The sequence below is a fragment of the Oxyura jamaicensis genome, chromosome 24 (genome assembly GCF_011077185.1).
Source record: "Oxyura jamaicensis isolate SHBP4307 breed ruddy duck chromosome 24, BPBGC_Ojam_1.0, whole genome shotgun sequence".
Classification (NCBI taxonomy): Eukaryota; Metazoa; Chordata; class Aves; order Anseriformes; family Anatidae; genus Oxyura; species Oxyura jamaicensis.
In genome coordinates, this window is record NC_048916.1 from 4,355,703 (window position 1) to 4,380,820 (window position 25,118).

The following is a 25,118-nucleotide window of genomic DNA, read 5'->3' on the forward strand; positions in this document are numbered from 1 at the left end:
CAATTACCTAAGTGGCCTGAATTCCACTGCTAAGTCTGCGAGCAAACCGAAGGCAAATTGTGGGCGCGGGAAGCGGAGTCCCCATGAGAGAACCCAGAACAAAAACTGCGATAGACTGACAGTTTTCCCTTGTTCTTTAAAATTACATACGGATGCATAATTAATAGGGCGCGAGAATAGACCTTCATGTTTAAATCATATTTGAAGTTTCCAGTAAGTGCAGCAAAGCAATCACAGCGGCAGAGGCCTGAGATCACAGAATAATGTCCCGAGTTGGAAGGGCCCCATAAGGCTCGTCGAGTCCAACTCCTCGAGATGGCCGCAGCCGCCTCGAATGCGGCTCTGGGGACGGCGCCTCGCTACTGCCTGCAGAAGCGCCACAATCAGATGAGGGTGGCACAGCTGCCAGGAGTACATATTTTAGCCTCTGGGCTGCTTTCAGCAGATCGTTTGCATTTTCCCATCTGCACACCAACGGGAATCTCATTTACAAGCAGAAACGGCGACGGGTGGAGGCAGCGCGACTGCAGACCCGAGCAGGCGAGGGCAAACCGAGAGCCTATCCCCAAAACATCACCGGGCACAGCTTCCCCGAGCTGTCCCGAGCCTCGCCGTGGACCGCTCTGTATCGTCTGCCACCAGGTGGATGCGGGCATCCCCCAAGCAAACTGGTGGCAAACCACACGGAGGGAGCGGAGGACGGCCGCCACGCCGCGCATATTCATAGCGTCGCCGGTTTAAGCAATACGCTTGCAACATCTGGTCAAAACAAGGATATTCAGTAGGAACGTCTCCAAAAACACAACGGCGCAGCATCGGATCTCGATCCGCAGAGCCGTGCAGAACTTTGGTATATAGCTGTTACCTAATTCCTGACGAACCAGGTGCTTTTGCCACTGCGCAGACTGCCCGCGGCAGATTTTTATGCATGAACTAGCATGAACAACAAAACAGTTCTTGACAAAAGTAGCGCTCGGATAAAAGGACACAAGAGCTAGAGAAGCTTGCAAGCCTGTATTTTGCTTTCTAGAAGGAATGTGACAGAACCAGGGACCTTTTGCTAACGCGGGTACATCAACAAAACCGGGATGCATCCCCTCTTGACACTGCATTTAGAGCGAGCCTCCTGCCACCTCGGCACCCTCCTTCATTGATAGCTCCAAAGCCCCTCTCGTTCACAGCCCTCCCCTTCATCCCCGAGCCACGGTGCCCTGCTACGCAGTAACATTGCCCAAACACACATCCCTTCCCCGACAGGTATTACAGAAGGGAAGCAATCCAATTCAGGGCATTTTGGTGCGTTGCTTGCGTGCCGTTCTGCCCGACTTTTCAAAGTCAACTGTGTGGATGCGTAAATCGTTCCTGGGCTTCGGACGTGGCTCGTTCTCAGGAAGCCAAGCGATGGGTTTGGTTCCCCCAAGGTGTGCTCTGCCGACTGCACAAACAGCTTGAGAACGCCGTCCAGGAACAACCTTCCCCAACAACGCGGCGAGGCAGCCAGTATTTGTACCGCAGCTCTCGCAGCCTCAAACACATCAGGGGAGCCAATTTGGGCAGCAGTGCCAAATCTTCAGCACGTGTTGACATCGTAGGCCACGAGGCGTTCTCTTTTTCCATCTTCCAGTTCCTGCCAGCCCCGCCATAAATAAAACCATCGTTTCCTGCCAGTTCTGAGCCGGCGTGGCGACGGCAAGGCTCGCTAGGTGGACGAGCGTAGCCTTCAGTGGGCGAACAAACTTACAAGCACATATCTGGGTCTTCTTTAAAATCCCATTCAATTCTTTCATGGACTTTGTTTATTTCCTTCTCTGCAACCGAGACATTTAATTGTGCTGAGGAAGTTGGTCAATAATTACAGCATCTCATTAATACCAGTTACAATGTCATAAATATACCCACACAGGCCATTACTGCTCTATGGAATCAGATCAGAGATCCCTTTCCATCTGCGTTGGTCGCTGAACTCAGGCGATGCAGCGACTGATGGATATAACGCACTTCAACGGGAGGTCAACGGGAGAAATAGGCTTCTAATATTAAACAACCATATCTTCATAAAACTTTGTTTTATAACAAAATATCTTATTAAACACAACTTTTCCTATGCGTATCTATGTATATATCATACAGAAGTGTTGGCTTAAGAGTTCGGCTATAAGGCAGCAAATGCCTTTCACTGCCCAAATGGAAAATACATCTTCAGTAAAGCTCTAGCTTATAAAAGCGTCATCTTATGTTACACTGCCGCCATCTCCCCGCTCGGTTGTTTTACGGGTACACGGCTCCGCAGCTACGGGCCGCGGCCTCTGTGCTACCTACGGCAACTCTTGCTCCATCTCCTATTGCTCGTCTCAACGGTGCCAGGAAATCGATGGTTTTGGCCGGGGGATGAGGCACGAGTAATTAATTGTCTTAAATCTTCTCATTTTTAATCGTTGCTGTGGATGCAGAACTACTCCCCTCCCAACGGTCCCTACATCCTGAACCTGAAGGTTATGTGGTAATGATTTATCCCCATTCTACCCCACCCCACAAACTAGGTAAAATATTAAGAGAAATACACAGCTCCGAGACTATAAAGGAGCTCAGTGGCATGGACAAAAAGCATCTCGGGAAAGAAAGTGCACGTGGGGACAGGAAGCATTTCAAAATCAAGGTCAGAAGTTCGTGTGTAACAAGAGCCCTCGCTGCACAGCTTCAAAAACTTTTATGCAGTTCTTATAACCAGGCAACGTGAAAAGTCTTCAACTTGTCAGGATGACAGAGGAACGAGGGAGGACACAGTCGAGTGAAACGGCTGTCTGATTTCCAGGAGATATCAAGGAGTGAGGGTTTCATCGCACGGGAAAGGGAATCTGCTCTGCAGCAGGAACAGGGGGCTAATTCAAGCAGCAGCACACAATGCCTACGAGGTGCACGTGGGGGAGGCTGACAGAGTGAACACCTGCTTTACAATAAACGTGACTATAGGTGCTTTTGGACTCACCGTCTAAGAAACTGATCCGAGTCAACACATTCTGCTAGTTTGGACCCTAAAGAGGGACCCCACAGCCAGGGGTCCCCGGGGAAAGTGCCAGGTTTCATTTCTGGTGCAACATCAACAAACAAACTTCAACTCTAGCCTTGCTCTCTCCCAGGAGAGCAATTTTAGCCATTCCACTTTCAGTACAAACTGGTGCAAGGTTAAGTGCTTACTGGAAGAACTTTCAGCATCGTGGGGATGTTTCCTTAGCCAACTGGGGAAGGTGCCCTTCAACACCTTTCTGACCTGTTACCCTAGAAGCAACTCCAAAGAACGCAACGCCAATCCACCACCTTCCAAAATTCACTTCCCAGACTACACGGCCGGGCTACCTTTACCTGCAGGCTGCCAGCGCTACAGGTTGCAGACACGATGTGCCACGGTTCCAGACAGCAAACCTCCTTCTCACCACTCAGAATAGGACGGACGGGATATAAAGCATGCGTTTCCAACAGAAATTGTTTCTTTCTAACAGGGTCTCCTTCTCTCCCCCACCTTGCACGCTCATAGCAAGCAGCGGAGCTAAGTGGACGTGCTGAATACCTGAGCTCTGATTCAAACCGAATACTGTTTTAGATCTTTTCAGGGAACTTGAGCGTGACAAAAGGTTAAGAGACAGCACCCAGAAAGAAAATAAAACTCTTCAGCTTGCTCAAGCTGCAGTTGAATAGCTCGGCCAAAAAAAAAAATTATGTCTTCTTTTAGAAAAAGAAAAAATAAACAGGTCAAGTTCTGCACCGAGCTACCCTCACCCTTACGGGCCCTAGCATCCTTTAGCTTGAGCAACTGACCATTCATGCCAGATCACGAGTATACCGGAGCATCAAAGAAACCTTCAAGGTATTGCACACACTGAAACACACGCATGGAAGTCAATTGTCACCTCAAGGTCACCTGCAGTGGATGGCGGGCATGGTTCTCAGATCAGGGCACTCTCTCTGGGCTATGACATTACCTGCTATAGAAACACAACCAAACCTCAACCAACCGACTGAAATAAAAACCTTGCAAAAAACTCCTTAAATGCATGTGTGTGGGCGTGTGGGGTGCGTGCGTGCACATACACGCACGCACAAGGTCAAGAGAGGCTATTTCATTCTGGGCTCCACATAAATTTTATCCCCATCCCGAATGCCGTAGGAATGCAGTGCTCGTGAGCTGTATTTCATCTCCTCGGGACCAAAGGGAGCTTCCTGGTCCAAGTAGAAGAGCAGCATGTTGCTTGTTGACAGCTGCACCACAGTTTTTAAGTGCTTCTTCAATTCTGCCACAGTCTGATCGAGACGGATCGACATCTCTTCTACTTTGTCCTGGAAGTGCACCTCCACCTTCACGCTGCTCTGCGGCCGAAGATCCACGACTGCCAAGGGCTCCAGCTTTCCATACTTTGTGACCAGCTCGTGATACCTGAGGAAAAAAAAAAACAAATCCAGAATTAAGGTACAGTCCCTCATATAGAGTCCCTCTGGTACATTAGGGAGCTGTATTTTCATCACATGAAGCGATGTTTGCCCCTGATTCAAGTCAGACAACCTAGGCAGACATCCATCAGGAATAAATCGGGCTTGGCAGGAGTCTGTTTTCTCCTCTGCTAGCCTGACGCTCCACAGAGCACGCAGTATTTCTCAAGCCAGACGCTGAGCAGGAGAAAATACAACGCAGAAAGCCCATCCAGTGCAGTCGCTTTGTCTCGCAGTCCCCCAGGTGCACGGCAGCACCAGGCGAAACGTTCAAGTTGACTGGTCTCAGAATAGTTCTACGAGGAAAACTTAACAGCGGTGTTCTCTGCCGGGCTCCTCCAGTTTCAGACACACCGACCGTGACTACAGCGGGATTGGCAAGGAAGAGAGGACGCAACACTCGCAAGGCTCTGCATGTCCTGCTGCAGTGAACACAGTTCCCTAAGGGGTGCCATAAGCAAGCGAGAGGTACCACAAGTGACAGAGCCCTCGGCTGAGACTCCCTGGACCTGTGGCTTCATGGCCTGACCTGATAGTCAGAAATTCCTGCCATTTTCCAGGAGGACAGCTAGGTCCCAAACGTCGTAACTGAGGATGGGAACACCAAGATCGCTGGATAAAGGTGAGCCCCTGCATGGTTTGGAAGCTGATGGGGAACAAATGGGGGACTTCTTGCCAACTGGTCTTTTAATTGTGCTCTGAAATGACATGGGAATTTTACCAGCAGAGCTGCAGTGGCTCCAAGGTCCAGCCCGGGGAGCCGTCCCTTGAATGGAAAGCCTCTCTCACCCTCCTGCTGTCTTCAGCAGGTAAAGCTCCCTGTGGGGATGCAGCATCTCTCCTGCCTGGCTGGGAAAAGGGCAAAAAGGCAACACAACCCACGGTGTAATTGAAATGACAAAGACCGAGAGCTGCAGAGAAAGGTAACGTTTCAGAGGCCCTCCACTACGTGCCGTACAGAAAGCTTTTTGTTCCCGACCCGAGCCTGAGCCGAATGTGATCGGTGCTGTGTCACTGCCCCTGTCAAGAGATGATGGGACCTGGCAGGACAGGTGACCCCAGGGAGTCCTGCTCGAGGCAGGAATGTTCCTGGAGAACAGCAGCCCCTCTGTGTGCTGGGGAGTGAGGTAAGGGCCTCGAGGCACTAGGATTTCCCTCGTCTCGCAGCCACACCGAGCCTTCACTGGGGCTGAGTGTCCGAACACAGGCTGCTGCCCTGCTCTCACAGTCACCTGGCTGATAGATCAGGCTGATTTGGAAGAGCCATTAGTGCCGAGAGGAGAACACAGTCGCAGTACTTCACCTGCTGGCTATGCCCACAGGGAGCACAAGCACTGGCTGATGTGTCACCGAGGGGAAGGACTTCATCGCAGTGCTGCTTCTGCCACCTCCAGAAGGACGCGGCCAGCAGCAAACAGCTGACGGGAGATGGGGAAGGGAGCAAACCTCCCCTTGCTGCCCTCAGCCTGTTTTGGGACGTCTCAAACTCTCACCGACTCCACACGTTGTGAACTGACGCCACTTTCTCACGTGCTGACTGTAGTGCTGCTGCAATTCGTGCGTTACCCGCGACAGCAGCGAGGCAGGGACAGCGAGTCTGCAGGACTGCAAGGGCTCACGGCTGGAAGGGGACTGCGTTCCCAGCAGTTCCCTGAAACACAGGCTAAAAGCAAACGGGACTGATGGTGGGGAGAATATAGAGAGACATGAACCTCCAGCAGGCTGAGAGGGAGAAGAATGGGCTACGATCACACAAACCTGTGCTGTAAATACGCAGAGGACCAGGCAATGTTGTCTGCTATTTTCTCACACTGAGGAAAGGCAGAACAAGCTTTGCAGCCTGCTCCTTGTCCACTAACTGCAGTCTGTAAAGGAAGTTGGGAATCTGAAAGACTGGAACCCCTCAAATCAATAAGGACAAAGGCATGCTGCTCATTTGGTTCCCTCGTACCCTGGTAATAGGCACCCTGGAGACTTCTGTAATCGCCCTTGCAGCCTGACAGACACTGGCTGCCAGCAAAGAGGATGCCGGAGAACGGAGCCTGACTAAAAGTGCCTCTGATATTCTGCAGATAAACAGCAGACCAGACACGCCGAAGACTCATTAAAAGCCCACAGACACAAAGACGTCACTCAAGAAGCCGGCCGATATCGGATTGTAGGCTCAGCACTCCTTCCTAACTCATGTCAGCCAGAGAGAATTATTCCTGCCCATTTCACTCTTTTTCCCCGATCCCTTCGAGCTGTAGCCCATGAAAAGACGCAACCCGAGCAGGGAGGCTTGCCGTGGCAGAGCACGCTGTTTGTTTGTCGCACGTTATGCCTCGATAGTCTTGAGGGGGGCTGCTTCACTTACGTGTTTTCCAAGCACCAGTGTGTCGCCTTCCTCCGCTTGAGGCAGCACTGCAATGCAGATGCCGTGCTCCCAGCAGCAACGCGCGTGTGTCCTGATTCGATTCTAATTACAAACCACCTTGAGAGACCACACTAGAGCTGGAGCAAAGCAGAGGAAGCTCTAGCAAAACACATGCACGTGCAAAATCCCGCTGCCAGCTTTCTGGTCCTGTTAGGGCTGCTGTGCACGGGGCCAGGGACTGAACCCGGCCCTCGGCACTAGGGACACTCTCAGCCATCTGCAGCCTCATTAGGAAATACCCCGTAGTGGCACACAATTCCTCCAGAAGAGAATAACCCCCTTCAGTGGCCGCACAAGTCTCCTGGATACGCTGCACAGTTGAAGGGATTCAGACAAAGAGGCCATTGACTGAGAAAGGGACAGTAACAGTGCTTAAAGGTTAAGGAATCAGGGGCAGACGTAATTCTCCTGTATCGTACCGTAAGAGCATACAGCTTGTTGGTCAAGATCAGCCCAACTTCATGGGACGGGTGAGGTGTTAGTGATTTCTGACCTGGCCAGAATATGCTAAGCACCCAGCTGTGCGTGGTACCGTGTGACTACACAGGCACACAGCCCATGGGCACACACAGCCCATCCTTCTCCACGATATATTGCTCCTGTACACGCAAGGCACCTGTCACTGCACTGCCTAGAGACACAAGCCCGCAGCAACAAGCAGACACACGATCTGAGCCTACCAGCTAGGTATTTACCTTCCCTCTCCTGCTCGAACCCTTCCTTGTGAGCTCAGGGCAGTCCCAGGATCAAAGGGCTGCTTGCTCTTTAGTTTCTCTCCTGGTCTGTAACTGAAATCATCGCTTCCAGCGCGTGGTGCTGCTTTGCCTTTCCCCAGCTGCCTTTCCAAGTCACCCGGAGCCCTGTCTGCCAAAGAGCAGGACTCAGCTGCAGCCATCGGGCTCGCCTGCCCGGCTCTCTCTCCTTCTGGAGCCATGAACACTGAGACATAAACCAGTTTTCTTAGAAATAAGATGTTATTGAAAATAATCCATTCTAGTAACAGTGCCACGAGCTCACGGTCCCTGCCTCCCCTTCCCCTCCCTTTCCCCAGCATTTTCTGCCTGTGCTGCTATCCCTTCCGACCGTTGTTTCATTTTGTTTCCGCTTCAAGAGCTTCTAAAATTACAAGCCAGGACTTGTCCTTAGAACAAGGCCCAGGAGGGATCTCCAGCTGTCTTGTCTCCCTGACTACATTAGTACCCTTCGCCTCAGAACTGACCCCAGTACGCCTTCAGCAAATACTACAATTGCTGGACCTGTTAGCATTCGTACAGACCGCCGGGACCTCAATTCCCCATTCCAGCCTTCTGATGCCCTCGCTGTACTGGCAGGTCACATACACAGCTCTTCCGAAAAACAAGAGGCAGTTTTACCTAGGAGTTAAGCTAAGAGAAACACTGACTGACCGGCGTAAACGCCAAACACATTCTGATCACATCTTTGCCATCCCTACCCAGCCATACCTTCAAACTTCTCCTCCTCCCTTCGTTCCTACCTCTGTCTGTCCCCTGCCAGCTCACGCACACGCACCCACACTCTTGTCCTGCCCTCCTTCTGTAAAGAAAGGGCTCTGAAGCTTCACTGTTCGAAAAGCACACGGGGGTCCTAGGGCAAAAGGCACATAAAGGCAGTGGCTTGATACTCCACGATCCTTCCTCAGCCCATTAAGAAGCAGCAAGTAGATGCTGCTGCAGATACCGCCTGAACAGCAGCTGCCAAAGTTCATTAGTTTACTAAGATTAACAGGTCATTGGGCATACTTTTTGGCAAGGAAAAACCATCAGACTTGTGATTTGCAAGCTTCAAAGTGAGGGGACAGCTTCCCATTGCCAGCCTTATTCCACACACCAGATGGTCAAGAGAATTAGACGCCCTGGCCTGGCACCGGAGAGCATGATCTGAACTGGCTTTTGGGGACTCCCAAACACAGGTGGGTTATGAAGCTAGCCACTGGGAGGCCAGGAAGTAATGAAGATCATGAAGTGAACAGTCATGTTGTTTAATGGCACTTGATGTGGACACTTTAAGACTGAATTTCACGCAGAAGTGATTCTACAAGTCATCAGACAACACTCTAATGTCACGGCATTAACTAAAACAGAAGGAGGGCAAGACGGGAAGGGTGTGAGAGATGTTTTTTTCATGGACCAGCTAGCCCAGATTTCCCATTTAACATCAACTGCTTGGTCACCTTCCCTTTTGCCTCGCTGCCTTTTCTCTCCCGTTCTCCATTCCAAGACAATGGATTCGTACCTGAATGGGACTTCCTCCTCTGGGAACTCCATGTAATATCGGATAAAGAATCGCTCCGAGTCCTCTCGCTCCCCATCTGCAACGATGCTCCCATTGAGCTTGACGATAGACGGCAACCTGCTTGCAGACACCGAGAAATACAGTCAGCAAGAAGGGAAACCCAGACGGGGCGACCAGCAGGACAGTCTCCCCCAGAAGCTACGTGCTGCAGTGTTAACATCAGGAAAATCCTGCCAGTTAGCCTTGTCTCCCTCAAGAGGGAGAGAGAGTGAATCCCGTGCAGCCTCCAAGCACGTTCAGAACCAAGCATTACCATTCCATCACATGAACTCATGATGTGTACAGGTGTGCATGAGAGTCAAAACCTTCTCTGGGTAGTTGAGAGGTTAAGCTACAAATTTCCACTCCTCTCTTTCTTTCTGAAACAGCAAAAAACAGCTCCAGCCTTTCTGGGTGGTGATTTCATACAAAAGCCCATCTCCTAACAGCCTCTTCCTCCAATTAGCAGCTCCCAGCCGCTCATTGGCATGAAACACGTCTCGGAGCGGAATAAACAACCAACAGACCTGGCTATTAGCAGCTTCCTGCGTTCCTCGGTGGTGTAGGACTGCAGCAAAGGAATTCCTAGTAATTTCACTTCCTCGAGCTTGGGAAAAGAATTTAACTTGTCGATGTCTTCCCAGCAATGCAGACCTGCTTGGAAGAGAAGATTTACTTAAACACACAGAGGTAATGAATTATGTATCCGAGACTATCAGACACAAACAACATATGTTACAGGCAATTGTCAACTGAAGTTTCTTTGAGAAGTCAGGTTTTCAGCGTGCCATGAGCAAAAAGATCTCCATTTCCTTGCAAGATGCAGTAGTTTAAATTCTCTCATGCTGCTGTACAGGTCTGGATAGATGATCTGTATGGATGGCTGGGAGCTGAGCTTTTACAGACCGTCCAGCTTCGCTCATACAGTAAAGAAAATGCCAAAAAAAGAGTCACCCCACCTTTTGGATAAAAAAAAAAGTAAAGGTCTCATTTAAGCCTGCCAGAAAATGCTAAACTCAAGCCCAAACTGTGCATCACAGAGCAGCTCAGAAGAAGGAGCTCTTCACAGAGCAGAAACAAAATTCTGATCAGCCACAGAGCTCCCGTAGGTGGGACAAAGCTACTGCAGAGAAATGGCCACATCTGAAGGAGGAACTGATGTCGCCAACAGGAAAATCTCCTCATCCCTTTGTGACCCTGTTCTGCTACAACGCCAGTAAAAAAAAGCCATTATCGTTAGCTCATTCCTGATCTCCACTAAGCTAAAAGGGTCTGCTAAGAGGTGCCAGTTTCAAGAGGGCATATCCTTTTGTGCTTCAGATGACAGAATTTTGGAGTGCTGCAGCTTTCTGTAAAAAAAAAAAAATGCACACACAGGCAGAAATAACAAATACTCAATCAGCATCTGTACCAATGTCCTTTATGCTATTTCAAGGAGTGAAGAATAACAAAAGAGAGGAGTCCACAAGCACCTGCATCAATACCTGGTGCACTAACTTGTTTTGTAGCACATTCACATCCACTAACTTGCCGTCTGATGCCTTTCTGATCACCGTTGAATGTTTTCATTCAGTTCCTTAGCTTGCCTCCTCGGTTGCTGAGACAATTTTAAAACAATCGCAGCTCAGGAGCTCTCTGTACTCCAGATTATTCTCTGCTTTGTTGTTTCTGGTCTCTACTCAACTCACAGTTCCCAAACCACCAAAACGCAATGCAGAACCCCGAGTTCTTACAGACCTGGCATCAAAATTGCAAAACTACTTATCATGGGAGCACTTGCTCCTCAGTGACACGGTGCTTCCAAACCCAGCTTAACAAGCTTTTCTTCCTCTGGTTAGCTTTAAGCCTTTTTTATATGGATTCTTTGATGCTTGCATTGCAGAGCACGCTAACAAAGTACTTTCTACCTCGGTGAACACTTAACTGTCAGCTGCACTGCATATAAAGCTGTAGAGAACAAAAGGTGATGATGCATTAAGTACTTCTGCAGCAGAACTTGGGCCGTACTTGCCACCTCACAAGTGCCCTGATGCAGCTTCCTCTGTCCAAGCACAGGGTGCGCTGCCCAACCCACCAATTGCTTTTTCTGGAGTATCAGCTGGAAAATCTGTGGGGCTGAAGTGTCAAGAAACCTCGAGCACAACTTGTGGCGAGCTTCTAGTGACTGAGCACGGCTGCCCGACAGCTTTGGCTGATGTACGCTCGGTCCGACGTGTCACATACCTACACATGCGCTCATTTCACCCAAGATAAAACACAGATTGAACAGCAAATGGGATTCTCTCATCCACTGCACTGCCGGGCACTTATTTATCATTCCTCCAGCCAGAATCTCCTGGGGCAGGGCCAGGAAATGGAAGGAAACTACTAATGAAAAAAAGCCCTTTGCCAGTTTGAATAACCACCAGTCCACCTTGCTCTGACTCATCGTTTAGGTAATGACTAACTACCAAAAGCAGCAGGTAAAGCCAACAGAAATGAGCAAGTGGATTTCTTGCCTGTTTTCCTTTCCTAACGCTGCGTTCCTCAGGTCAGTGCCCTTCAGTGCATCTGCCAGGGTAGCCCAGGCCGAAGGTAACCGGGCATATTCATCTCTGCCACAGCAACAGGCCCGTGCACTTCAATCGGCACCAAGCGAGTGTGTTTTTCACCTACCCGGGAGGAAATATCCTGATCTGCCATCACTTCCACCGAGAACAAAAAGCGCCCTGGTTCAAGGCACTCACCCGATTTGTGCAAATTGATGGATCGCAAGTTGGGGAACAGCCTTGCTAGGGAATCTTCCGTCTCTTCAATGGTCGTGAGGTTGTTGTTAGCCAGAATAAGTGTGTCCAGTGATGGAAACATAATCCCCAATTTTCGAATTTCAGTCCAGTCTTGAAGATTATTGTCAGTTATGTGGAGTAATTTGAGAGACTGACAGCAAACGGGCGAACAAGACACTGTTTCATAGTCATTAAGGCACAGGAAGAGCTCCTCCAAGCTGCAAAGGGGAAGAAGGATCATATCATCATCTTATTGTACCTTTTGAAATGATTACCACCTCAGGTAGAGGGACATGCACGCGTGATTTTAACACAACTTTCTTTAACGGCTCCTACGTGACCTGAAATCTTGGGGCAGAGAGGACCTCTGAGACCTCCAAATGGAGGTATCTCAACTACATCTCCGCTCTGCTCCTCTCCGTAAGCTTCCTCCGCAGATGAAAAATAGCTCCGCACGTCCCCCTGGCCCACCAAATCCTTTTAGTGGTATTACTGCTGTAACAGATTGTCTGGGAGGCTGTTCCACATTTGTGCCCAACAAGCCACCAACCCAGCTCCAGTGGTGATTGGTACCTACACTCAGTGCTCACCACTTAATTTTAAAAGGTGCTTTTATACCGTATAGCTGATCCTTTTTCCCCACATCACTGGTTTTGCCAATGACTCCCATTCAAGAAAGAAAAAATAGGTCCCAATAACTTTTCAGACAACTAAACTGCCTCCCCTAATCCCTGTTCAACGTATGCTGGCCACAGGGGACGTACGGCTGCCATCATCTCCCCTTAAAAGCTGTAAGAAGAGGAATCTGATATCAAACTAAAGCCACCGAGGACGTCTGGCGAAGCTGACTGCCATTGCTAAGGTGGACCGTGGCCAAACCACAGAAACGAACACATTTGCACAGCAGAGCACGATGAAATATTACTTGACAGGGGGCCAGAGCCTCGGATTTCCATCCCATTCCAAAGCTATTAGTACAGGTATGCGCTGCACCATTCATTCTGCAGTGACTCACAAGCAAGCGTGTCGCCTCCCTCACTGCCAGCATCATTAGCAATCTCTCAACACCCATCTTTAGGTTTGGAGGAGAAGCCTTGGTGGGCTTTGCAGCACCGCACAAGTTGAGCTTTTACGATGCTGTAAAGCATTCCCCTGGCCAGTTCCCAAGCTCCCAAAGAAATTCTGTTTTCACTAGCGATCACGCTTGCTTCCTCACACCCCTCTCCGCGCGATTTGATGAAACTTACTCTGGTAATTCCTGCAGGATTGTGTGGACTGTTTCCCAGGAAGCTTTGCTGTTGTTGAGCACAAGCTTGCGAACACCAGCGAAAGACCCAGCACACCTTCGCTCTAAAACGGACAAACTGAGAGGGTTGGAACTCAAGTTTAGAAACTCCAGGTGGGGAACGTTGGACACAATTTTACTGACCTAAGTGGGGAGGGAAGAGAAAAAAAAAAAAAAGAGAAAGAAATGTGTATCAGGGAGTAATCAGACCTCGAGCAACAATATCCCATTTCCAAAAGGAGACCCTTCGGAATGACCACGAGTCAAGGAAATGATATGGGGGGGCATGGGGGAAACAAGGCTTTTGGATAACTACCTGCAATTCATACTCCAGCTATTCACTGATCTAGATTGATTGGTTAATTGCTCATTCACCTCAACAGTTCATTTAATTACACTCTTGGAGGAGCTTGATAAGAGAAAGCAAGGCTCTTGGGAGAGGTCATAAAATCCACCTGAGCACCACGCTCGAGCAGCAGCACAGGAGAGGAGCCAGTAGCTCAGGGAGCTGCCACATCCCTCTTTTGGCGGGGGGGCCACGGGCACATCCCTTGAGTTTGTGGCCGTCACTGATCACTTTTCCACTTTCTACTCACCTTTCCACTGCTCCCCACTAGCCACAGCCCTCGCTGTTTTGCCAGCCATGAGAGATAGAAGCTCATCGTACGCACACGATGAATTCCTTATTTGATCCCATTGCCCTGAAAACAGCAGCTTTCTTACAATCAATCCAAGCATTAGGTACCAATGCTTGGGGCTACTTTCTGTGTGTAATATCTGTGTACCCGAGGGCACGGGAGGAGAGGGGTAAGGAAGAAAGATGCAGAAAAGGAAAAACCAGAGGCAATGAGGTACGGAGCTGGAGTGCAGGATGCATAATGGATCGTGTGATACGGGCAGGTGCTGACCTAGATACCGCCAATACCCAGCAAGATACCAGAAGAGGTTATTTAAATGATCAATTTGTGGCCACCTAAAAATGATTCAGTGACCAGAACGGCCAGGCGGCACCAATTTGTAAAGAACACATCACGTCGATCTAATTTTCCTCTTCGGCTGGGTAACTGATTCAGTGACAAGTCACCTAATGGAACGACAGCGCCTGGTGCCCTCTGCATGCCCGTCACGTAGGCAAACTGGGGACTTACAGGCCCTGGAATATCACTCTCAGTTACGAGTTCAATACAGAACTAGCGGACATACCGAGGGCATTCTCTAGCAGAATGCTGCTCGTTATGTTGTCAATTGGCAAAACAATTGAACGCTCTGTGTTTTCGTAATCCGTGGATGATGCTAAGGTGGGAGGGCTGCTTTCAGGCTGCTGTACAAGACCAGAGGCCAAAGCAAAGCCACCTGAAAGCCAGAAGATGGAAGTGCAGTTCAAGGACAGTCGGAGTTGGGAAAAGGCATTCACTGAGAAAACACTTAGGGGTCACAAAACACCTGGCTGGAGAGCCCCACTCCACAAAGCGACTGGGATGGGAGGAGATTTGGGAAGACACACAGGCACACAGCAGGGCCCAGATGCTAGCAAAGGATAATTGTCTCTTGCAAAGCCTTAATTCATGCATTACATACGTGATGCTGGAGGCAATTACCCTGCCTCGCTCTGCACTAACGAAGCCTCAGCTCAGGTGAGGTCATGCTTTGGGCTCTATGCTTTAATAACAGAGTAGGCAAAGTGGAAGCACATCACAGCGAGAAAAACAATACAGGATTTAGAAAGAAATGGCCTAAAAACAAAGGAAGGACTAACTGGATTTTTTTCAATGTTATCCTAAAATTGGAAAAGGAGACAGGAAAGTGCTTATACCTTTGTGAGTATAAAGGCTGTCAAGAAGGGAACAGCACCAAATTCTCCTCCGTGTCTGCTGAGCACAGGGCAGCAAGCAATTCCCTTAATTTGCAGCATGGGAGATTTAAGTTACGTGGTTTAGGCTATGAAGTTATTAGCTAAGCATGGGAACAGGCTACATGGGGGTCTGGAATCCCCATCACCGGCAGTTTTTAAGAGCCACTTAGATAGTTATCTGCTGGAGCCAGGCTAAGAAAACCTAATCCCGCTTCAGAGGAAGGGGCCAAAGAGCATGGAAAACCTTTCATTTCCTGCTTTTCCGCAGTTCATGCGGAAGCCAGCAACTTGTGCTGTCCAGGGACAGCCTAAAGAGTGAACAAACAGCAGGGTGCGAGGCATGCAGCTTGTGCATGACCCCAGCTGCTCAGACTGCGATTATTTTACTCATGTTACGTTGCATTTATCAAGCATATTCCAGCCAAGCACTTCAGAGCATTTTACAATAGCGTTTAGCATTAATTAATGAGGCTTTAAAAATGTCCTTTGATATAAATGTTATTGAACCTGTTCTGCAGATGCCAAAAGCGAAAGAGGAGAGAGAATAAATAAATACCTTGCCCAGCATCACAGGATCAGTGGCAAAGCTGGGAACCGACTCCCATTCCTCAGACCTCCTTGGTTCTTACTCTGTTAAAAACCGCACTGCTCATTAACCTCGTGACTTTTGAAATGCCAGCTCCAGCGCCTTGCACGATAAAAAATATATATTTGTCACCCACAGGCCAAGATCATAAGTCACGAGGCAAATGGAGTCAAGTGCCCAAACGGATTAAATTCATCAAGTTTATGGCTCTGTAGTTGTCAAAGTAAATAAGCATCATCTTCACAGATGATAGAAAGAACCCACAAAATAAACAGAAATTTAACTCCTTTATATGAATGAAGTACTCTTATAACCTGTGATGCATTTGCTGTCATAACAGTAGTCATCAAAGCTATTCAGAAAGACGCACACGTAACCATTTTACCTCATGCCAGTCTTCCAGTTTATTGTCAGAAAGATCTAGTTCGGACACATGAGCACAGAAGGCGGCGATTTCGTTCTCATCTCCTGCACAGGTTATGCCACAGCTGTTCAGTACCAGCACGCTTGGAAGGTTGAGACGATCTGAAAGAGGGTAGAAGAAAAGATGCCCTATGGTCAGTATCACGTTTCTTAGTTACTGAGCACAACCCCTTCATCTCAGCAAGTGCAATCAAGTTAAGTGTGAAATTCAGCCAAAAAAAAAAAAGGATCTACCAGAAATTCCACAATTTCCATGCATTTAAGAGAAACTGGGATGAATACAGATGTTACGAGAAGTGACCGACATAAACCAGGAAGCCTTCTTGCATCTAAACGTGCCATACCAGCAGGACCGATGCTCTTCAGTTACTACACACATTTCTGTCCGCAGCACAGCAGCAGGGACAGGCCAGTCCTTTGTAGCTTACAGTCAGCCTCATATCAGTTCTTGCCAGAACTTGTGCTCTTCCTCAGGCACCTGCTGCTGCAGATAGGATACAGGACTAGCCAGGCTGTCAGCTGCACAGAGCCAGACTTCCTTATCCTTCTGTAACGAGCCCACTTCGGGCAAGGATATATTTAAACATTTCTTTTCTAAGCTCTTCCTTTTCAGCTATCGAGAAGTGTAGGTCTCTGCTCTGCCTTTTACGTTTCTGCTTCAGTTTCGCTTTGGTCTCTCCTCATGCAGGTAAACATTCTTGGAGTTATTTCGCAGACAAGGACTTAGAGCACAGTCACGGCTTGATTTGCTAAGGCCAAACCATGACAAACTAAAAAGGTATGGATTTGTCACAGGAAACCATGTCAACCCAAGAAATCCAAATTCAGGCAAGGCAAGTCATCAGGCTTACTCTTTTTCACATACAATACAGCGCTCTCATCTCTGCTGAGTATCAAAACCTGCTAAAATTTAGCAACAAGCTTTCTCCTAAAAAGATGTTCCTTTTTCTTTTTCTCTCCTTGACAGCTACATGAACAGAAAGGGATTCTCAGAGCAGACAATAATTGGAGTGATCTGAGTTTTCTGTTTTATTTTGCTCACTAGCGTTAGGCTTTTTTCAAAGAGAGTGTTGTACTTTGGGACCTAGTTGTGATGCACTTGCAGGTCACATCTCAATCACACTCTAAGACTTACAAACAAGCGCTTTGTTTTCCTCATCTAAACAACCCAGGTGGGTGTGTGCTGGCACACAGGAGAGAGGGCACTGGCTGCATATTCCATCAGGCTGAATTTCTGTTTGTGTTAATTTTGAGTGACATGCTGTACGTTTTATCCTCAGCTGAACTCAGGCCCCTTTTTCTCCTCTGTCAAACTCAGTTACTGTACATTTCACCCAGCTAACTTCCATGGCCATTTTCCCCTCTGGGGCTGGTCATGATACAAATTGACCTGACGGAAAATTAAACTAGACTTACAACTCAACATGGGCAAGAGGTTAAACAAAGAAGCGGCAGCTTGGTGGGATAAATGGGCGTCTCGGAGTCATCTGTACAAACAGAGAACCAAACGCTAACATCAGAGCTGGAGGGAAGACTAAAGGGTGTCAAACTGATCCAGTTCAAAGAACGTGAAATAGCAACATAGATTCTGCAGTCCAGAAGGCTGAAGGACGTACATGAGCAGCACAGCACTCGAGACACGCATCTGTCTGAAAGTGCCTTCAGGCAGTAAGGTCAGAAGCAAAGGAGAGAGAGGATTTCTCCACTAGGTCAGCAAAAGCAGCCTCAGAGATAAGTTGATGCCTTGAGAAGAGAGCCAAAGCAAACCACAAATTCCCTTGAGCCACTCGTCACAAAAAGGGTCTTGCTGGAGATTCTGCAGCTCATCCCTTGGATTGACGTAAAATCCAGTCCCATGTGCACTGGACTCCCTCTGTACCTGCAGACATCAATGCAAGCTGATGGCACTACGTGATACTGCTGGCATATGGAGTAACCTCACATTTGGATCAAGATTTTTTGCATTTGTTAAGCCATCTCTGCCAGAATGAGCGTTGCTACAGCTGCTAATAAAGCAGTTAATATCACTAGGCTGAAAAAAAAAGCAGCAGGGACTGCCTAGCCCTCAAAACTTGATGCTGCACAAGGCCTTATTTCCATTTTTCATCACAAAGATTCTGATTCTGCTGTGCTGACAAGGAAGGTGGTAGGACTTCAGGCACCAGATCCACTTTCAGTCTTTGTTAGAATACAGTCTCTCAGCTCTCTCGTATAATACAGCATGATTTTTTTTTCCCTAGGCAATTCAGGGCAATTCTCCTTTCAATATCAGCAACAGCAAGTGAGAAACTGATCCCACCTGACATGCCACAGGCTCCTCCTACCTTTCATAGGTGAACCCTGCGGAGTTGCGGGGACATGCACGCCCATCCCAGGCCCACGACGATAAGGGAAGTTCTCAGGGCTGTATTTCTCACAAAGAACTTGCATGAAACTCCTTCCGCTGGGCTGGTCCATGCTCCTTTCTTGGACTTCTAGTTAAGAGAGAAAACAGGGCATACAAACAGTCAGCAACTGATCATCGCCTCCAACAGCGGGCTTTGGGAACACAGGACACAAAGGGACCAGCTGGGTCACACATTTTAATTCTTCTCACCTGCAGGTTAGTCTAACAGGCCTCAAATTTAAGATTACAGTTACTTGTGGGGGGAGACCAAAATAAGAAAAAGAAACAGATTAAAACCAAAAGAACAAAAACAGAGAGCTAACAATAGACTTCAAGCTGCAAAAGATTTTACTTCTGTGTCTCGCAAGAGGACTGTGAGGTTTTCATGTATATATTCTCAAACACACTTGTAGGGTGGCAGGGATGGGGAAAGAGCAAAGAGCTGTTTATGCTCAAGCAAGAGGTTGCCTGAAAGGGTATTTTCATCCTGTCACTTCCCTACTCTCTAACTCAGGACCGTTAGGCAAGATCGGTGTTGGGGATCCTAATTGCTGCGTGCTCAAGTTATGGCCTGATCTTTACGCCCTGATGTAAAACAACTCTTTTGTCACCAATACTTACCCCCAGCCATTTGCTCTGACAGATTACGATGCACCCTGATTACACCTGAGTGACACAGAGGGGCTTCAGCCCAGAGGTGCCTGCCTTTCAGGCTAAAATGAAGGTGATGGCTTCAGCCGTAACTTTTTGGATGGGGAAAAAAAGGAAAGAGAAAAAGAATCCAAAGCACCCTACTCGCTTATAAAGACACCATGCAAAGCAACTTATGGTTTGTTTTTTAAAATCCGGCCAATGCAGTAAACAGCTCAACAGCCTCTGCTAGCAAGACTTCAATCAGCTGGCCCACGGGGTGACATGGAAGTGCTCGAGTTCGAGAGTAAAATCACCGAGGATCTCTCAGGGGTCTCATCCTTACTGAGAGCGATGCCTCACGCAAACCAAGTCCTGGCCTGAAAAGCAGCAGCAGCACTCCTCCTCTGACACTGGCCAAGAACTCCAGTTCTTCCCCCCTGCTTGCAAACCTGGGCTTCTCCTTCGACCACAACAGCTGTGTCACACGGGGCTCTCACGCACACAGGATACATCACGTGGCCGGTCCAAAGAGAAAGTCCTGCCAATTTGGGTTTGCAGCTGCTGAATGGATCTTGAAGATAAAGATGCCCTTCATATCTACGCATGCCACGGAACGGAACAGCACGGGAAAAAGGACTCGGGATACCAGGGGCTGCTGCCCTGCCTAGAAAGATATCGAGCGTCAGCTGGAAGTGTACTTGGCACAAGGACGCCGTGGTGGCTGGCACTCGGTTGCGCCCCGGCAGGAACGAAGCTCATCTGTCCTACTTTCCTGCACACACTCTGAGCTTGGCCTTTTGGATTATTCTGGATAATCAAGGAGGCAAGCTTGTAAAAGAAAGGGAACCACGGCATTCCCATATTTCACAGAGGTCTTGCACTCCAAAGCTGGGCCTGCTACCTCCCGTGGACGTGGAGAAGAAACCCACAGCACAGGGCAGAAGCTCGCAGGGAACAACTGCATGCTTCCAACAGCAAACACTTGGAGCAACGTTTCCGCTAAGATCTGCACAACTACGTTTTGAGAACACCCAGAAAACCCCGCTCAGGTAGGCACATACATCAACCTGCACCTGCAGGACCCCTGCCAGAAACCTTTTGTTCATGGGGGACACCACACCGACGTCGAAAATGATGTTGGTAACCAATGCGGGATTACAATTCCTGTCTTCCACAACTTTCCCTTACATTTATTACCGGCCATGGCAGGTATAAAATCTTAAACCAAGAAGATTTAGCTAGGGTTCAGGCTCCCCTTGCTGAGACTCACCTGCTCAACAAGCTCTACTTCATTTCTTCCTGATCATACTACGTAGAAGTCCCCCATCACAAAAGACTTTGATATAATAAGACGCCAGCTGTCAGACCCCTGCTGTAATTTTTTATGTACTATACATAGTTCACATGCTACAAGCACAAAACTGAAAGGATTAGGCTTGCTAATCTAAAAGAAGCACGCCTTTTTTTAGCCCTCTACAACTTGGCCAACTCACAGCTCAGCCTTAACTTGCTGCTTCCTGCCCCTGGTCAATATGCAGCTACAACTGAAAATGAAATCCAGAAAGCAGAGTGTGTGTCAGGAACAAGGTATTGAACTTCACACCACACCACTCAGCATGTGGCAGGCACAACTTGCGCAGACAGCCAAGGCTTTAGGCCGGCAGACCCTCGATCCAGAGCGGCTTTGCTGCTTGGTATCGTAGGACAGACAGCTGCTGCTTTCTAAGCACACGTGCAGCCCTCCTGGGCCCAAAATCAGAGAACTCCCTCACACACAACGCTTTCTGTCCTTCACGCAGCTTTTCTACCTCCTCCGTTCCTGCTTATCTGCTGAGCAAACATCCAGCTGGGAACTCCACACGATAAAGTCACTCTGACATCAAACTAGGGGGAAAAAAAAAAAAAATCACATTTTCAGCTGCAATAGGAAAATACTCCAGAACTGAAACAAACATCAAATGACAGACACATTTAGCGTCTTTAAATTACAAAAATGGTCTTTCTCAAGCTTTAGTTTTGCAAGCCAATGCCATTGCCAGGGGACAATAACGTCGGGGCAGTTGTTCTCTACTACCCTCCTCGTCAGACTTCGCATTAACCGTAATAACCCGTCGCACACGTGGCTCCTCTGAATCACCACCATTACTTAGGAGCAACGAAGACGCAAGGGAAGCGTGACGCATTGCACGCGGATGCTGCCTGCACGAGAGCAGAGCAGTGCAATTTGCAAGGTGCCCATTCCTGAGCGGTGTCCTACTGATGGCGCAAGAACAGCTCCTATCCTAAAATAACCCCGGGTTTTCTAAGTGACAGCACAGACTGCAAGAGACGTCCTCGGTCTCTGGAAGATGTTGACAAGAAGTCTTTGTTGATTATATTTAAGCTCTGCTGGAAGGCTGTGGCTCCAGCGACACTGCCAAGCGTCTGTGAAGAGGAGATCTGAGGGACACCCACCGGGCTGCTGCAGCCAGGGGGGTGAAGAGAAAGGAGGACACCAGAAATATTTCCGTGGCAGGGCTGGAAGGCAACCAGGAGCACAAGAGCCCCTGGAAGAGAACGATAACGTTAATGGCATTGTCCAGAGCCACACTGGAGCGGGTCTGCGGGCTCCAGAGCCACCTGGGGAGCGGGTTTGTAGGCTCCAGAGCCACCTGAACGACTCGGGAGCGGGTTTGTGGAGGAGAATGGAAACATTTAGTGGAAGCAGCATGGGCTGCGGCCAGCCAGGCCCGCTGACAGGTCCGTACAGGTGGGGAACAGAGCGTGGGGAGCGCCCGTACAGCACAAACACCCCCAGAACGCAGCCCAAGACTTCATTTTAGCCCAAGCTACCACCCCAAGACTTTATTTTCGAGGCGCTGTTGGACGGGGACGACCACAGGCAGGCAGGGCCGGGGAGGCCCTGGGCCACCGCAGCGGGACAGTCGGGCCCCAAAACTGCCAGAAACGGCCCCAAAGCGAGTCTCGGCCCCTGCAGCCCCACAGGAAGCCAAGCCTGGGGGCAAAGACCCCACGGGGGGGCTCACCCCGGCCTCCTCCTCCCCTTCCCTCCTTCTCCTTCTCCTCCTCCTCCTCACCTTCCTCCCCCCCTCCTCTTCCTCCCCCCCCCGCCCGGCCCCGCTCACCCAGGCCCGCCGGCCGCGTCCCGCATCGACCCGGAAGGAGCTCGGCGGTAGCCAAACATCACGTGATGCCTCTTCCTCCCCCCGGCACGTGACACGGGCCGGCCGCGGTTGCCATGGTGACGGGGATGCCCGTCCCCGCCGCGCGGCCTGGTTGTTGCGTGAGGCGCGGTGCTGGTGGCACGCACCGGGGGGGGGGGGGGGGGGGGGGGGGGGGGGAGTCGTGGTGTGCTCGGTGGTGGGGCATAAACACACAGACACAAACCGTGTCCCGGTGCATAAACAGAAATCACGTCCCAGTGCATAAAAGCCAAACCGTGTCCCAGTGTATCAACACCAACCACATCCCAGTGTCTAAAACATGAACCGTATCCCAGTGCACAAACACAAGCCGCATCCCAGTGCATAAAACACAAACCACGTCCCAGTGCATAAACACAGACCGTAGGGTGACATGCATGCTACACACATGACATCACTTTCACAAACAGCCTAGGCCTGTCCTGCATGGACCTGGCTACAAGCCCTTGCCAGAAACATGCAGTCCCACATAACCAGTTCGCCTGTTTCTCGTCTTTTTTATCCCTTGTGTGGTGTCTGGTCAAGGCGTGATGGTAAATCTGGTGAGGGAAGGCCACAGCGGAGGACCCTGAATGGCAGCACGCCTCCGCAGCTTCCCACCTTATCCTCGCTAGGGTGACAAGGAAGGTCAGAAATGCCTGAAAGTCCTGCTGCAGGCAGGGATGTTCCCAGCTGCCAGCCCTGCCCAGCCTCTCACACCACAGATACTGCCTCGTCCTGTGCCTTACCACCTGGATTTACCCATGCTCTGCCACCTGGCTGAGCACAGCAGCAGGAAAAAAAAGGAAGAGCATGCTCAGCATCAGCCCCAGGGGATGACAGCCTGGGTTAACTCCTGCCCTGTTGTGCAGCTCCTGCCCCATTCTGGCCAATGCCATAGGCTTGTATCCACAGGTTTATGGTCAGGAAACTAAGCAGGCATCCAACAACTCATGCTAGGCTGAGGAGGTGATTCTTTTGGGGCATCCAGAGCTAACCCAGTTCAGCTGAGGATACTTCAACAGCAAACACCCATCCCAAGAAGCAAAGCAAGCCTCGGGCAGACCACTGGCAGAGTTAGAGTTGTCAGCACATTATCTAAGCACCAACTGCAAAGTTAAAAGCTGCATTAAGCCAAATGAAAAGTGCCCCAGCCTATTACCATTCCTAAAATTCAGCTTTTTTTTTTGTCTCCTTTTCCCTGTTTCGATGCTTGGACTGTGTTCCCACACAGCAGCTTTTTACATAAAGTATTGGGTATGCATCTTTAAGACTCTGGTGGAGACTTAGTTACTGCCCAACATTGCCTGATGCAGGATTATGAAAGATTCACATTATTGCTGTGCATCCTGGGGCAAATTCTACCATTGCTGCTATGTGAAAGGTGTCAGGGTTTTCAGGTAACACAGTCCAAATCACATGCAGTATCTCCTTACAATTCTGTTGTGTGCTACCCTGTCAACCCCAGGCTCCTTGCGGCAGTAAGCTGCGCTGCTTCTGAGCCCGAGCTGTCACTGCTGAAATATATGCATGGCTTTCATGGGCCTGATTTCTCTTTAACACAGAGAAAAACACTTTGGTGTTCTTTCTTATTACCCTGTTGACACAACATTGGTTTTATTTTGTTCCTAGGCAGGCCAGCAGAGATGAACATTGCCTTGCTAACGCTCTGTTAAAGAAACATCTACCCGCATGATCTGAATGGCTTATTTGGTTCTTTTTATACATTCCGGAGAGAGCTTTGTCTCTGCTTGGTTTTCCTTTCCCCACTACTTCTCGTATCTGTTTCAGTGAGATAAAGAACTCCATTACATTCAGAGGCTACACTTTTTCTAACAAACCACTTTTTTTTTTTTTTTTTTTTTTTTTTTTTTCCAGAGCTTACCTGTGCTATTTAGTTGCTAGAAGGGAGAAAGAGCATACTTTAGCTGGTAACTGGCACCAGCAGGCTACATTTGGGTTTGAAATACACTTTAGTTGCTGCTTTCTATAGTTACAGATCAGGCAGATAATAGCAGATCTCTGTGTTAACCTCCGCTGCGTCAGTGCTGCAAGTGTGAGAAAGTGACTGGTGCATTCCCTGGCCTAAATTAAAGACAATCTTAATGGGGACTGTACAAGTCGGAGAACTGGTAACACAATATAGGCTTTCACCTCTAGGTGCCAGTTTGAATTCAGCCCAGGCTAGCCCTGATTGAATGCACTTATCTGTTGCCTGCCTCATTGTTCAAGGGAAATAAGTTTGATGGGTCTCAATCTACTCCTCTTTAGGAGACAAGTATTTTCTTGCCAAAGCCTTTACAGCCATGGGTGACCCTTGCTGGCAGGCTCCCCTCTTTCCCACAGCCACCTTCCCCAAGAATTAAAAGGGCCATGGGAACGGCAGTCACCTCTTGACTTGCTCCCTCCACGTCTGCTCGGGCAGGGGATACCTACAGCGGCTCTCATCGATGCTGGAGCTAGTTCGTGCCCTCAGTCCAGTGAGATCCATGTTGTGACAGAGCAATCCAAGCCCCATTTCATTATTATCATATGTTTAGAGCTGGACATGATCATCCTCACCAGGAAAAACGTCCTCAATATCTGAAAAAGTTCCCGTCACAGTCCTTCCCCCATGACTCTTGCTTCTCATGTGCCACAAATAAACATCGCCCACCAACAAGGGTGGCACTGACCAGGGTCTGAGCCGGCACCCAGGTTTGTACACACCAAGGCCAGAAGGGAACCACTGCTAACAGCCAGAATACAATCCCCAGACTCCCTGAATTTCAATCCCATCAGATATAGAGCAGATCTTTCAGGGAAAAAAAAATATA

General features: G+C 49.1%; 1 protein-coding gene across 3 annotated transcripts; it reads right to left on the reverse strand.

The window, feature by feature from the left end:
- Positions 1 to 1,174: 1,174 nt before the first annotated feature.
- On the reverse strand, positions 1,175 to 25,103 carry TBCEL (tubulin folding cofactor E like). Of its 3 annotated transcripts, none has more exons than XM_035346371.1 (8): positions 24,978 to 25,103; positions 18,426 to 18,575; positions 16,064 to 16,203; positions 13,203 to 13,384; positions 11,917 to 12,173; positions 9,718 to 9,844; positions 9,152 to 9,268; positions 1,175 to 4,429 (listed from the first exon to the last, which is right to left on the reverse strand). In XM_035346371.1, exons 1-8 carry the CDS (start codon positions 25,078 to 25,080, stop codon positions 4,111 to 4,113), a joined length of 1,395 nt encoding a protein of 464 aa, XP_035202262.1. In that variant the 5' UTR covers positions 25,081 to 25,103; the 3' UTR covers positions 1,175 to 4,110. The 3 variants fall into 3 exon arrangements, with proteins under 3 accessions (XP_035202262.1, XP_035202263.1, XP_035202264.1); XM_035346372.1 differs by lacking the exon at positions 24,978 to 25,103 and adding an exon at positions 22,246 to 22,377; XM_035346373.1 differs by lacking the exon at positions 24,978 to 25,103 and adding an exon at positions 22,246 to 22,334 and having other exon boundaries at positions 18,426 to 18,572.
- Between the last annotated feature and the right edge of the window lie 15 nt (positions 25,104 to 25,118).